The sequence below is a fragment of the Hypanus sabinus genome, chromosome 21 (genome assembly GCF_030144855.1).
Source record: "Hypanus sabinus isolate sHypSab1 chromosome 21, sHypSab1.hap1, whole genome shotgun sequence".
NCBI classification, from domain to species: domain Eukaryota; kingdom Metazoa; phylum Chordata; class Chondrichthyes; order Myliobatiformes; family Dasyatidae; genus Hypanus; species Hypanus sabinus.
In genome coordinates, this window is record NC_082726.1 from 53,627,247 (window position 1) to 53,642,229 (window position 14,983).

The window sequence follows — 14,983 nt, forward strand, 5'->3', positions numbered from 1 at the left end:
AATTCCCTGACTAATGGAAGTCCAACACAATGTACATCTACTTAAAAACCCTGTCAACTGTGCAACAAATGTCCACCCTTTTCCCCAACTAAAGTTATACAGCATTGATACAGGCTGTTCATCCCACTAAGGCCAGCCATCAAGCACAGTGTTCTCAGTTCAATCCAAACTAATCCTATTTTTGATAATTTCTCCTCTTCCCATCTACTCATTGAACAGTCCACCATCCACCAACATGCTAGGCATCTTTTGCAGTAGCCAATTAACCTACCATCCCAATTGTCTTTGGAACGTAAGAGGAAACCCATGTGGCCCCAGGTAGGGCACACAGACTCTGCGCAGACAGAAGCGGAGACCAGGATTGAAGCTGGATCACTGGGTCTGTAAGGCAGCCACCAGCTTTAACACTGTGCTGCCTGAAAGAGTAGAGAGTGTAAAAAAATATTCCAATGTACGCTCCGACGCTCTGATTAAACATAGTAATTATTGTACAGCTAAGGACATTGCTGGTCTGATAAGGAATTAAGCAAAGGGCTGCATGTCTGGAGTCTGATGGCAGCCAGATCAGATAGGAAAAGCAGATTTCCTTTCCAGAAAGACATCAGTGAATGAGATGATCTTTTGTGATAATCTGGCAGGTCCAGTCATCATTTTCTTTCAAATTCCAGATTATTAACTGAATTTAAATTCCACTGGGAAATTCACATGCTAGTCACTGATTTGCTGGTCTTTGACAGACATTCATCACCAAAATTGACAGGTTTTGTGTATATTAAAAACTTCTGGCTCTTCAATAATGAAATTTGTCAGCCAAGACAGCAGGATAAGTTCAAATGCCCACCAAAATGTTGACTATTACTCACTACAATTACTCAATGGCCACTTTATTAGGTACCTCCTATACCTCAAAAGGTACCACTGAGTGTACGTTTGTGATCTTCTGCTGCTGTAGCCCATCCACTTCAAAGTTCAATGCGTTGTGCATTCAGAGATGCTCTTCTGCACGCCACTGTTGTAAAGCGAGGTTATTTTAATTACCGTCACCTTTCTGTCAGTTTGAACCAGTCTACCCATTTTTCTCTGATCTCTCTCATAAATAAGGAGTTTTCATCCACCGAACTGCCACTCACTGGATTTTTTCTGGGTTTTTTTTGTACCATTCTCTGTAAACTGTAGAGCAGGAGTTCCCAACCGGGATCCATGGACACCTCGATTAATGGTAGGAGTCCATGGCATAAAAAATGTTGGGAACCCTTGCTCCAGAGACTGTAGTGCTTAAAAATCCCAGGACATCAGCAGTTTCTGAGATACTCAATCTGCCCCATCTAGCACCTACGATCATTACACCGTCGAAGTTACTGAGATCACATTTCTTTCCTATTCTGATGTTTAGTCTGAACAACACCCGAACCTCTTGACCATGTCTTTTGATGCATTGTTGCTGCCACGTGATTGGCTGATTAGATATTTGCATTAACGAGCAGGTGTCCAGGTGTACCTAAGAAAATGCCCACTGAGTGTAAATTCTGTCTGACTTGTGAATTTGTTTCCAGTATTTTCCATTTACGTTCTGAATGTAGGGGTGCAAGTTCATTTCTATTCAAATATTCACTCATAACTGTGAGCACATTTGTGATGAGCAACATTTTATGAAACCAGTGGAGATTATCTTGCCATTAGCCAGATCTGTGGAAGTAAAGTCAGTGTGTGATGTCACAATGAAGTTGATCTGCATTTGAGGGAAATAATCTTGCTGAGACACTGAGGAAGGGACAGACTGAGTTGCTCCACAGAGAACTGGCATGGGTTTAATGGGCCAAATGGCCTCTTTCTCTGCCATGACAGTTCTCTACAGACATCACCATTAAAACCCCAGTCTCATTTTCCATTAACTTAATATGAATCCACACGTGGAAGAAATAAATCAGGTTTGAGATGTACAGTATGTACAAATATGTGCAAGGTTTGATGGGTCTTCGGAGAAAACACTTGCATTCAAATATCATCTAATTCTAAATCCAATTTGCTTAACACATGGAACATCAAACACAATTTGAAAGGTTTTGAAGATCTGCATTTCAAACCAACAGTCCACGATGTTAAGATGCATTGGTCTTGAGAAAGTAGACACGCATAATTATTCTGGCTCAAACCTGACAGGCAAATCCTGTTGAAATTATTAGTCATTGTTTAGTAAAGATTTTTTTTACATAACTGTATGCTGAACTTTAAGATGTACATTGGAAGTCAAAGTCTTTTTCATTTGATGCCAAATGCTAAATGAAATTAAAAGGTTCCATATGAATATTGTGGTAACTGAACGAATAAATCAGACGATTCTGGTTTGTGTTTGGTTTAAAATGAATAATAGAGCAGGCAGTCAAAATGAATCATACTGTTTAAGGTCCAACTTAATGGGTAAGGTCTGTTCTATCTTCCTAAAATGCAAATCAAGCACTTGGTCAAGGCAGCTGCTGGCACTTTTAACCATTTGCAGGAAGAGTTTGGCAGGTCCAAGCACTTTCCTGAATTCTGGAACACTGACCCGAGGTAAGGAGTCCATCCACATCTCCACATAAATTGCATCACTCGGTCATGAACAGTTGGAGGAAGACAGGTCTTATAAAATTTCACTACACAAAAATCCAAACTACAAAACACACAAGGGAAAGATTTCCTCTGAGTGCCCTGCAGAGTCACAAGTATGTTCTTTATAAACTGGTTTATAATTCTGCTTGCCAGGTATTTGCTATCTCCAGGCTTAGTGTTTATAGTGCTCTTGCAGGACACCCATGCTCATGTTTTAGGATATGTTTGTTCCCACTTCCTCTCCATCTCCCCATCTTTCTTCAGCTGTACAAGTTTCCCAGATACCCGAACTTTTCAAGTTCTTATACTGCCCTGATCTTCATTGTTCCAATTCAGCTTCCTGGCCACAAAATCTTCCATTTCTTCCTTCTCCTTTTTAAGACACTTCCTTATGACTGGCCCTCTGGTTATCTATCTGGTAGCTGGGTGTCAAACCTCATTTGCTAATACCTCTGTAAAGTGTGACTGAATATTTTTACAACACTGAACATGTGCACACAAGCTGTAGCGAGAGAGACGAGAGTGAGGAACAGCTCTCCCCACAGTAAATCTGAGAAGCTCCCTTCAGGTTAAACACTTTGCTTCTATTACATTCCACGATTTTGGACAAAGTCGTGAACCATACACTGGGCTCGATCCAACAATTATCCCACAGCTGTACAGCACACAATGCTGGTCTGTGGAGGACCAGAGAAATGAATGGCACAGAAAGCTCTTTGGCTCATTGTGTTCAACCCAGCCTAAAGAAAAATTTAGGCTCATCCCACTTCCCAGCTCCTGGTCTGGAGACCTGAAGAAAAGGTTTCTCATGTTTTCATCCAACATCACTTTAACTGTGATAAAGGTTTCTACCCCCGCCACCCTTTCAGGCAGAGAGTCCATAAGACATAGGAACAGAATTAGACCATTTGGCCATTAAGAGGAATACAATTCTAGAAAATCACCTATATGGTAACATGAACTCTTAACAAAATCTGAAAAGTTTCTTTGTTTCTTTCACATTATTTTTTCCTTACGTAATTAAATTCAGTAAGATTGAATTTTTAATTCCAGATTTTAAGGGTTTTAACCTTTGCTGAAGTGACTCCTCAGGTCAGGCAGCATCTATGGAAGTGAATAAACATACAGCGTCGAGCGGGCAGCGGAGTCCGTGGAAGCAGAGTCCTGGGCTTTGGCTAAGTGGGCTTCGGCGTAAGGGGACTTCGGTAAGCCTGTGTGATTGCTCGCTGAGGGGAAGAAGGTAAGGTCGCTAGGTGCTTTTTAGACTTATTCTATTAATCCAGTTCAGGTATGGGGGAGACAGTCAGAGCAGTGGTGTGCTCCGTATGCAGTATGTGGGAGGTCAGGGTCAACACAGTTGTCCCTGATGACCACACCTGCAAAAGGTGCGTCCAGCTGCAGCTCCTATCAGACCGAGTTAGGGAGTTGGAGCAGGAGCTGGATGAACTACGGATCAATCGGGAGGTGGAGGCAGAGATAGATAGGAGTTATCAGGAGGTAGTCACACCAAAAAACCAAGAAGTAGGCAGATGGGTGACGGTCCAGAGAGGCAGGGGGAGCAGGCAGAGAGAGCAGAGCACCCCTGCGGCCATTCCCATTAACAATAAGTATACCGTACTGGATACTGTTGATGGGGATGACCTACCAGGAATGAGTTGTAGTGGTCCTGCCTCTGGCACAGAGGTTGAACCCTCAACTAGAAAGGGGAGGAGGGAAGAGAAGAGAGCAATAGTTTTAGGGGACTCTATAGTTAGGGGGGCAGATAGGAGATTTTGTGGTGCAGATCGGGAGTCTCGGATGGTATGTTGCTTCCCTGGTGCCAGGGTCCGGGACATCTCAGATCGGGTGCAGGCTATTCTTGAGAGTGAGGGCATGAACCCAGATGTAGTGGTCCATGTAGGGACCAATGATGTAGGTAAGGTGAGTGAGGGGCTCCTGCTTAGAGAGTTCAGGGAGTTAGGAGTGAAGCTGAAAGGCAGGACCTCCAGGGTGACAATCTTGGGATTGCTACCTGTGCCACGTGCGAGTGAGGCGAAGAATAGAATGATTATGCACATTAATACGAGGCTGAGAGCATGGTGCAGGAAGGAAGGGTTCAGGTTTTTGGATAATTGGTCTTTGTTCCAGGGACATTGGGATCTGTTTCGAAGGGATGGTCTACATCTGAACCGGAGGGGTACTAACATTCTTGCGGGAGTATTTGCCAGTGCTGCTCGGGGGGGTTTAAACTAGATGTGCAGGGGGCAGGGATCCAGATCCAGAGGGTTGGTCAGAAGGTGCATGGGGTTAAATGTGTACAAGGTTTCGGTGATCTTGAGAAGGTCATCAAAATTCAGGGTGCAATTTGCCCGATAGAAGTTCAAGGAGCTGGGTTAGGTACAGTAGACAGTGTTTTAAGCAAAGAGAGGAGGAATGGGCTAAGAATTCCATACTTGAATGCGCGTAGTGTCAGAAATAAGACAGATGAGCTTGAAGCTCAGATGAAAATGGGGAACTACGATATTGTTGGGATAATGGAGACATGGCTGCAAGGGGATCAGGCCTGGGAATTGAGTGTACCAGGGTATACGTGCTATCGTAGAGACAGAAATATGGGAAGAGGGGGTGGGGTGGCCCTGTTGGTGAGGAATGCGATTCAGTCCTTAGCAAGAGGTGACTTGGGAACAGGGGAAGTAGAGTCTGTGTGGATTGAGCTGAGGAACAGTAAGGGTAAAAAGACCCTAATGGGTGTTGTGTACAGGCCCCCAAACGGTAGCGTGGATATTGGGTACAAGTTGATTAGGGAGTTAACATTGGCATGTGCTAAAGGTAATGCAGTCGTTATGGGAGATTTCAACATGCAGGTGGACTGGGAGAATCAGGTAGGTGCTGGACCCCAGGATAGGGAGTTTGTGGAGTGTCTAAGGGATGTATTTTTGGAACAGCTTGTGCTTGAGCCAACCAGGAACGAGGCTATTTTGGACTTGGTGATGTGTAATGAACAGGAATTGATAAGTGATCTTGAAGTAAAGGAGCCATTAGGAAGTAGTGATCATAACATGATAAGTTTTTATCTACAATTTGAGAGGGATAGGGGCAGATCAGAGGTGTCAGTGTTGCAATTAAATAAAGGAGACTACGGAGCCATGAGGGATGAGCTGGCCAAAGTTAAATGGGCGGATGCCCTGGCAGGAAAGACAGTGGATCAGCAGTGGCAGATATTCTTGGGCATAATACAAAAGATGCAAATGCAGTTCATTCCAATGAGAAGGAAGGATTCAAAGAGGGGGAAGGGGCCACAGTGGTTGACAAAGGAAGTCAGAGATTGTATAGCATTAAAGAAAAAGAAGTATGACAGGGCTAAGATGAGTGGGAATACAGATGATTGGGAAAGTTTTAAGGAACAGCAGATCTTAACTAAAAAAGCAATACGGAGAGAAAAAATCAGGTATGAGCTCAGTCTAGCCAGGAATATAAAAGGAGATAGCAAAAGCTTTTTTAGCTATGTGAAGAGAAAGAAGATAGTTAAGAACAATGTTGGCCCCTTGAAGAATGAATTGGGAGAAATTGTTATGGGAAACAGGGAAATGGCAACAGAATTTAATGCATACTTTAGATCTGTCTTCACCAGGGAGGACACAAGCAATCTCCCAGATGTACGGATGGGCCAGGGTCATAAGATATCAGAGGAATTGAGACAGGTTGACATTAGGAAAGAAACTGTGATGAGTAGACTGGTAGGACTGAAGGCTAATAAATCCCCGGGTCCAGATGGTCTGCATCTAAGGGTTCTAAAAGAGGTGGCTCAGGAAATTGCGGATGCATTGGTAATCATTTTCCAATGTTCCTTAGATTCAGGATCAGTTCCTGAAGATTGGAGAGTGGCTAATGTTGTCCCACTTTTCAAGAAGGGAGGGAAGGAGAAACGGAGAACTGTCGCCCTGTTAGCCTAACGTCAGTCGTGGGGAAGATGCTTGAGTCCATTATTAAGGACGAAATAGTGGCACATCTAGATGGCAGAAATAGGATTAGGCCGAGCCAGCATGGATTTACCAAGGGCAAATCATGCTTGACTAATCTGTTGGAGTTTTTTGAGGGTGTAACAAGGATGTTAGATGAGGGTAAGCCAGTAGATGTTGTGTACCTAGATTTTCAGAAGGCATTCGATAAGGTGCCACATAGGAGATTGGTGAGTAAAATCAGAGCTCATGGCATTGGGGGCAGGGTTTCAACATGGATAGAAAACTGGTTGGCAGATAGAAAGCAAAGGGTAGCAGTGAATGGGTGTTTCTCAGACTGGCTGGAGGTGACTAGTGGGGTACCACAGGGCTCTGTATTGGGACCACAGTTCTTTACGATTTATGTCAATGATTTAGATGAGGGCATTGAAAACTATATCAGCAAGTTTGCTGACGATACTAAACTGGGTGGCAGTGTGACATGCGAAGAGGACGTTAGGAGAATACAGGGAGACTTGGATAGGCTGAGTGAGTGGGCAGATACTTGGCAGATGTCATTCAATGTGAATAAATGTGAAGTTATCCACTTTGGAAGCAGGAACAAGAGGGCAGAGTATTGTCTGAATGGTGTCGAGTTAGGTAAGGGAGAAATGCAAAGAGACCTCGGAGTCCTAGTTCACCAGTCAATGAAGGTGAATGAGCAAGTGCAACAGGCAGTGAAGAGGGCAAATGGAATGTTGGCCTTTGTTACAAGGGGAATTGAATACAAGAGCAAGGATGTTCTTTTGCATTTGTACAGGGCCCTGGTGAGACCACACCTGGAATATTGTGTACAGTTTTGGTCTCCAGGTTTAAGGAAGGACATTCTGGGAATTGAGGAAGTGCAGCGTAGATTCACTAGGTTGATTCCTGGGATGGCAGGGCTGTCTTACGCAGAGAGATTGGAGAGATTGGGCTTGTACACGCTGGAATTGAGGAGATTGAGAGGGGATCTGATTGAAACGTTTAAGATAATTAAAGGATTTGATAGGATTGAGGCAGGAAATATGTTCCAGATGTTGGGAGAGTCCAGTACCAGATTGAGAATAAGAGGTCAGTTATTTAAAACAGAGTTGAGGAAGAGCTTCTTCTCCCAGAGAGTTGTGGAGGTGTGGAATGCACTGCCTCGGAAGACGGTGGAGGCCAATTCTCTGGATGCTTTCAAGAAGGAGCTGGATAGATATCTGATGGATAGGGGAATCAAGGGATATGGGGACAAGGCAGGGACTGGGTATTGATAGTGAATGATCAGCCATGATCTCAGAATGGCGGTGCAGACTCGAGGGGCCGAATGGTCTACTTCTGCACCTATTGTCTATTGTCTATAACAAACTGAGAAGGAAGGGAGAAGATGCCAGAATAAAAAGGTCAAGGGGTGCGGTTTGGGAGGGAGGCCAGCTGGAAGGCGACAGGTGAAGCCAAGTGGGAGGAAAAGGGCTGGAGAAGAATGAATCTGTCAGGAGAGAAGGGTGGACCATCAGAGAAAGGGAAGGAGAAGGGGACTCTGGGGAAATAATAAGCAGGTGAAATGAGGTTAAAGGTCAGAGTGGGGACTAGATGAAGGCGGAGGGGGAAATTTTTTTACTGGAAGGAGAAATCAATATTCATACCACCTGGTTTGGAGGCCACCCAGACAGAATACAAGGTGTTTCTCCTCCACTCTGAGGGTGGCCTCACCTTGGCAGAAGAGGAGGTCATGGACTGACATGTCGGAACAGGAACGGGAATCAGAATTAAAACGTTTGGCCATCGGGAAGTTCCGCTTGTGGCGGATGGAGCGGAGGTGCTCGACGAAGCGGTCCTCTAGTTCTCAACCAGTCTCACCAATGCAGAGGAGGTCACATTGGGAGCACCGGACGCAATCGGCAACCACAGCAGATTCACATGTGAAGTGTTACTTCACCCGGAAGGACTGTTTGAGGTTCTGAATCGAGGTGAGGGATGAGGTGTTGGGCAAGTATAGGATTTAGGCCACTTGCAGGGATAAGTGCCGGGAGGGAAATGAGTGGGGAGGGACGAATGGACGAGGGAATTGCAGAGGTAGTGATCCTTGCAGAAAGTGTGGTAGGGGGAAGGGGAGGGTAAAGATTTTGCTAGTGATTTATGATTCCCCAAGGACAAATTTTTATTATCTGAATGGCCACAAAGTGTGGGTACACTGTATTATATAACATCCTTTCACTCTTACTCGTTTTGTCAATAGTGGATCGCATTTGTTAACTTCCAATCTGTGAAAACCATTCCTAAATTAGAAAGATAATAACCAGAGCATCCACAATCATCACAGTGACTGCTTTCAAAGTTTCCTTCCATCACCCTTTGAATATTTTCTTCCCAACCCCATCTCCAGTCTTTCTGTCAGTTAACTTCAAGCTAAGTTTGCCAGCTATCAAACTCTCCCGAGCTCACTCTGTCCTTTGCGAGCTTCAAATAATCTTATAACCTTATGTAAATCAACTTACAGTCTCCAATTCTAGACAATCCGGTCTCTGTATTTAACTATGTTCTCTGCCCTGATCTCATCCTCACAAATCTCCCCTGAATCCTCACCCGAGGCATCGTCTCCTCCCTGTAGGAGAGTGGCAAGCACTAGACTGGGAAGTGGTCTGCTACAGCAAGGGGCAGCACAGTACCATAGGGGTAACTGTGAGGCTTTGCAGCTCCCGCAACCAGGGTTCAATTCCAGCTGCTCTGTAAAGAGTTTGTAAGCTCCCCCTGTGCATGCATGGGCTTTCTCCGGGTTCTCCGGTTTCCAGAAGACATGTGAGTTAGGGTTAGGGAGTTGTGGGCATGCTATGTTGGCGTGGAAGCGTGGCGACATCGGTGGGCTGCCCCTAGCGCATTCTCGGACTGCGTTGGTCAATGATGTAAATAGCCCACTTCACTGTGAGTCTGGATGTACGTGTGACGAATAACGGTAAGGCTTATTTCTGAAGTAAGGGTCTAAACCTTTTCACGGAGAGAGCAGTGTGCCAGGGAGGACCTAAGGCAGGGTGAGGTACAGACATTCTGCTGTCGAAGAGCATGTAGACAATAGGTGAGAACACCAGCCACCTCAGCGGGCACGTACAAAGATAATCAGTTGAGCACCTCATTACAGTGCAGTACTGCTGTACGATGGCTAAGTGACTGCATTAACAGCCAGAAGTTTGAAGTTACAAGGTCTCGGCAGAATAATGATCTGGACAGATGAGTTTAAATTTCACCAGGGGAGTTGGGGAATTTAAGTTCACGTCCTTACCTCAGTCTGGAATTTTGGGGAGTGTGCGGTCCAATAGCAGTGACCACGAAACAAATGGATTATTTTATGAACCCATCCAGTTCATTAGTGTCCTTCAGCAGCAGATATCTTTCCTCCTAGCCCAGCCTGTGTGTGACACAAAATCCACTAACTTGGCTGTGTCTTAACTGCCTCCTCAGCTCAGGAGTAATTAGGGAGGTGCGTTAAATGCTGGTATTGCCAGTGAGAACCCACATAGAACACAGAACAGTACAGTACAGGAACAGGCCCTTCAGCCCACAATGTGTGTGCTGACCATGATGTCAATTTAAACTACACATGATCTATTTTCCTTAATTCCATGTTTATCTGAACACCTCTTAAACATTGGGAATGTCATCTGCTTTCACCACTTCCCCAGCACCTACCACCCCCCTGTGTAAGAAAATGGCCTTGGAAATCACCTTTAGATTTCCCTTTTCTTACTTTTTAGCTGTGCGCTCTTGTATTTGACATTTCCACGCTGGGGGAAAGAGCTGTCTGTGCCTCTTATGATTTTATCCACTGTGCTTAGACATATTTATCGCACGTACATTGAAAGCTACAGTGAGATGTGCCAGAGGTTTCCACAGCACCAGGGTGCGCTTGCTAGGAATGAGGAAACATCTCCACTCACCAGAGAACTGTCAACCATACACCATGCAGACTTGCCTGCTGCCGGAATCCTGGAAAAGCGTTCCTTCCAAGAGACAGCGAGGCTCTGGAGGATGTACTACAGATGTTGACTCTTGTCCTGGTCGCTGGGCAATTGGTTCTGTCCAGAGTATGATCAAATAATCCATCTGAGTCTCACCTCAGAACTACTCATTATTCCATGTGTGAAAGAGGAGAAAGATGGTGGTGATAGAGGCAGATACATTACGGTCATTTAAGAGACTCTTAGGGACATAGATGAAAGGAAAGCAGAGGGCTATATCGGAAGGAAGGATTAAGTTAATCTTGGCATAATCGAGCACATCTACAAGCAGCGCTCCCACAAGAAAGCAACGTCCATCATCAAGGGCCCCCACCAACCAGGCTATTCTCTCTTCTCAATGCTACTATCAGGAAGGAGGTAAAGGAGCAATAGACAATAGACAATAGGTGCAGGAGTAGGCCATTCAGCCCTTCTAGCCAGCACCGCCATTCACTGTGATCATGGCTGATCATACACAATCAGTACCCCGTATCTGCCCTCTCCCCATATTCCTCGACCCCGCTATCTATAAGAGCTCTATCTAACTCTCTCTTGAATGCATCCAGAGACTTGGCCTCCACTGCCTTCTGGGGCAGAGCATTCCACATATCCACCACTCTCTGGGTGAAAAAGTTTTTCCGCATCTCTGTTCTAAATGGCCTACCGCTTATTCTTAAACTGTGGCCTCTAGTTCTGAACTCACCTATCAGTGGGAACATGCTTCCTGCCTGCAGTGTGTCTAATCCCTTAATAATCTTATATGTTTCAATCAGATCCCCTTTCATCCTTCTAAATTCCAGTGTATACAAGCCCAGTCGCTCCAATCTTTCAATATATGACAGTCCCGCCATTCCAGGAATTAACCTTGTGAACCTACGCTGCACTCCCTCAATAGCAAGAATGTCCTTCCTCAAATTTGGAGACCAAAACTGCACACAATACTCCAGGTGGGGTCTCACCAGGGCCCTGTACAACTGCAGAAAAACCTCTTTACTACTATACTCAATTCCTCTTGTTATAAAAGCCAGCATGTCATTAGCTTTCTTCACTGCCTGCTGTAGCTGCATGTTTGCTTTCATTGACTGATGTGCAAGAACACCTAGATCTCGTTGTACTTCCCCTTTTCCTAACTTGACTCCATTTAGATAGTAATCTGCCTTCCTGTTCTTGTCACCAAAGTGAGCCTTAGGTCCCACAGCTTCAGGAACAGTTCCTACTCCTCAACTATCAGGCTCCTGGACCAGCATGGTTAACTTTACTCATCTCAACACTGAACTAATTCCTCGACCCATGGACTCATTTTCAAGGATTCTGTAATTAGCTTTCCTCAGAATTATTTATCTATTTATAATTGGTATTTTTTGTATTTGCACATTGTTTGCTTGTCTGTCTTTGTGTTTTTGATTGATTCTATTCTATTTCTTTGGTCTACTGTGAACACCTGTGAGAAACTAAAGCTCAGGATAATATATGGTGACGTATACATACTTCAAAATTAAATTTATTTTGAACTTTGAAGTAGGTTAAAAGGTCAGAATATCATGGGCCAAATGCCAGTACTATGATGTGCTGTTCTGTGTCAGATGAGGTTCTGCAGATATGGGAAATCCAGAGCAACACAAAATGCTGGAGGGTTGCTGGACAGTATGGCTCGAAGGCCAGAATGGTCTACTCTGTGCTATATCACTAAGTAAAGTCAGCAGGTCAGACAGCATCTACAGGAGGCACCATCGCCTCTCCAGCATATTGTGTGTGTGTTGTACAGTTCTATGCTCTATCCACAAATATCAACTAAAATAAAAACTACGAAAAGGCCACCAGATCTGTTGTAAGCACAAGCTCCATGGCCCACCACCCAGGCCATGCTTTCTTCTCACTGCTGCCATTAGGAAGGAGGTGCAGGAGCATCAAGTCCCACACCAGCAGCTTCAGAAACAGTTACTACCCCTCAAGCTCTTGAACCAGAGGGGATAACTTCTCATACACCGACACTGTACCTACTCCACAATCCCTGGACAACCCTAAGGAATCTACAGCTCAAGCTCACGACATTTATGCTTATTTATTTATTATTATCATTACTTTTTTTCCTGCATTTGCACAATTTGTTGTCTTCTATAGTTTGTGAGTTTGTCCGTAATTGTTGTATGTGTTTTCATTGAATCTATTCTGTTTCTTTGTATTTACCATGAATGCCCACACAATAATGAGTGTCAGGAGAGTACGTGGTGACATATACAGTAAGTACTTTGATGATAAATTTACTTTGAACTTCAAACAGCACAGGCACAAGGAACTGTGGTAAATGAGCTCTGAAAAATAAAGAATGAGGGGAGATTCTTCCATTTCTCTCTCTTTCCTCCTTCCAGATATGTTCAGAAGGCTGACAAGCTGCATGAATGTTCCATCAGGCTTAATGTGAAGAGACAGCACAATACCTTGACAAATGACCTCATGGAGAAGAGGTTGGCCAGCATCGTAGAGAGGCCTGGAGCCAGGCAACTCTGAGCTATGAAGCCCAGCTTCAGTTCCGCGAGGCAAATTGCATCATCGCCCTCCCTCCAGTTCCAGCTGGGTATGTTCAGCAGATGGGCCTGAAAGCAAAGATTAAAAGTTACTAACTCAATTGCCCTCTCGCTCCGCCACAAAGTATTTTTAACACAAAATCTTGTCAACTGCAGTGTTTCACACAATGGTACCTTCAGTGTTTTTGAAGAGTGACATTGTGCATGCCTGTACACGCATCTGCTGCCTATTCTGAGCACGCTCCCCTGGGGCCCCGCTTACCTTTCCAATTTTGCCACTCTTTAACACTTCGTTTTGTTTTTATATTGTTTGCATGGGAGTGCCAGTGTGGCATTTTGGTGCTGTAATGAACTTCAGGAACTACAAGCAGCTGGATAGTTTCCATGGAGAGCACTGGTGACAGGCCCAATACACACCAGTTTTACTTGCCTCTTTGCCAGGTTGTGTCTGGGCTGTCAACACTGCTATTTGTTGCCTGACGTTTTGCAGGTGTCTCCTTCGGTTTGAAGTGCCGCACCATGCAGACGTTTTAAATAAAGAACATGCAAAATAAAACAGCTCGGAGAGGGGGCTGGAGGAGAACAGGGAATCATGCTGAACCGCAGCTGAAATTACATCTGAAGTAAAAATCTCAACAGATGATATGTTTTAAGATGGTTGTTTGCCTATGTATTTGTTTCAGCCCCTTCTCACTTTCCTGCTGTCCTGGGAAATGAGAGGTGGATCTCTATATACCGAAGGCTCACATGGAATAGATAGCACAGAATCCGAATCTAGTTTATTATCAATGACATATGTCGTGAAATGTGCTGTTTTGCAGCAGCAGTACAGTATTCTACATACAAATATATTATAAACTGTAATAAGAAGTATATTTAAACATTAAATAAATTTTGGATGGTCGGGGTATGGAGGGGGAGTTCCTGGAGCAGGTCGATGGTAGTAGGTAGTTTAAATGGTTTGATACAGACTAGATGGGCCAAAGGGCCTGTTTCTATGCTGTACTTTTCTGAGACTCTAAATACTGCAAAAAAGCGGGAAAAAAAAGTCAGGTAGTATTCGTGTTCCACTGTCCGTTCAGAAATCTGATGATGGAGGGGAAGAAGCTATTTCTATGAGTGATGAGTGTGTGCCTTCAGGCTCCTGTACCTCCTCCTTCATGATAGCAATGAGAAGGGGGCTTGTCGGGGATGGTGAGGGTCCTTAAAGATCGATGCCACCTTCCTGAGGCATCGCCTTACAAAGATGTCCTTGATGGTGGGGAGGTTAGTGCCCATGATGGAGCCTGGCTGAGTTTACAACCCTTTGTGCGGCCACTCAGCCCAAAATCTCCGTGCTGGAATTCCTGCTCCACTGGAGCCGCTTACCTCATCTCGATCCACCAGCAAAAAGCTGTACATAATTTTCGCCCATATGTTTGTCCAGCATCTGAAATAACTGTGAATCCACACTTTTCACCTCAATCATTCCCTGCAATGGTGAACTCCATACACTCTTTGGCCAGGGAACTTTATTCCAAAATCCCTGTTGAATTTACTGGTTGCCCTCTGCTCATGCCCTTCGCCACAAGTGGAAATGTTCTCTCTGCATATTCCCTCCACAACATCTGCTCTTCTCTATGGATGAGACAAGCCACGATACGTTTGTCAGCAGCCGACTTTCATTCTCACTCTCAAGGTCAAGGGCAGAACAATTCTTTCTTTTACATACAAGCTTAAATGCACAGACTTTGGCAAGTGTTTCACAGAGCCACAGAGTTCCACAGCACAGAAACTTCTATTCTGTGCTTAGTCCTATTTACTGGCACCCAGACCACTGCCCTCCATATTCTCAGCCATGTACCTATCGAAACTTCTCTTAAATGTTGCAGTTGAACCCATATCCATCACTTCTGCTGGCAGCTCGTTCCACAAACACTCCTCCCTCTGAGTGATG

General features: G+C 44.6%; 1 protein-coding gene across 6 annotated transcripts in view; it reads right to left on the minus strand.

Moving 5' to 3' along the window:
- Window positions 1-14,983, minus strand: part of kcnma1a (potassium large conductance calcium-activated channel, subfamily M, alpha member 1a) — a 924,908-nt gene that overhangs the window by 226,813 nt on the left and 683,112 nt on the right. For all 6 annotated transcript variants that reach the window (XM_059946553.1, XM_059946552.1, XM_059946549.1 and 3 more), the window contains one exon: window positions 12,961-13,116. In XM_059946553.1, the coding sequence (XP_059802536.1) occupies window positions 12,961-13,116 (156 nt within the window). The remainder of the gene's footprint in view (window positions 1-12,960; window positions 13,117-14,983) is intronic.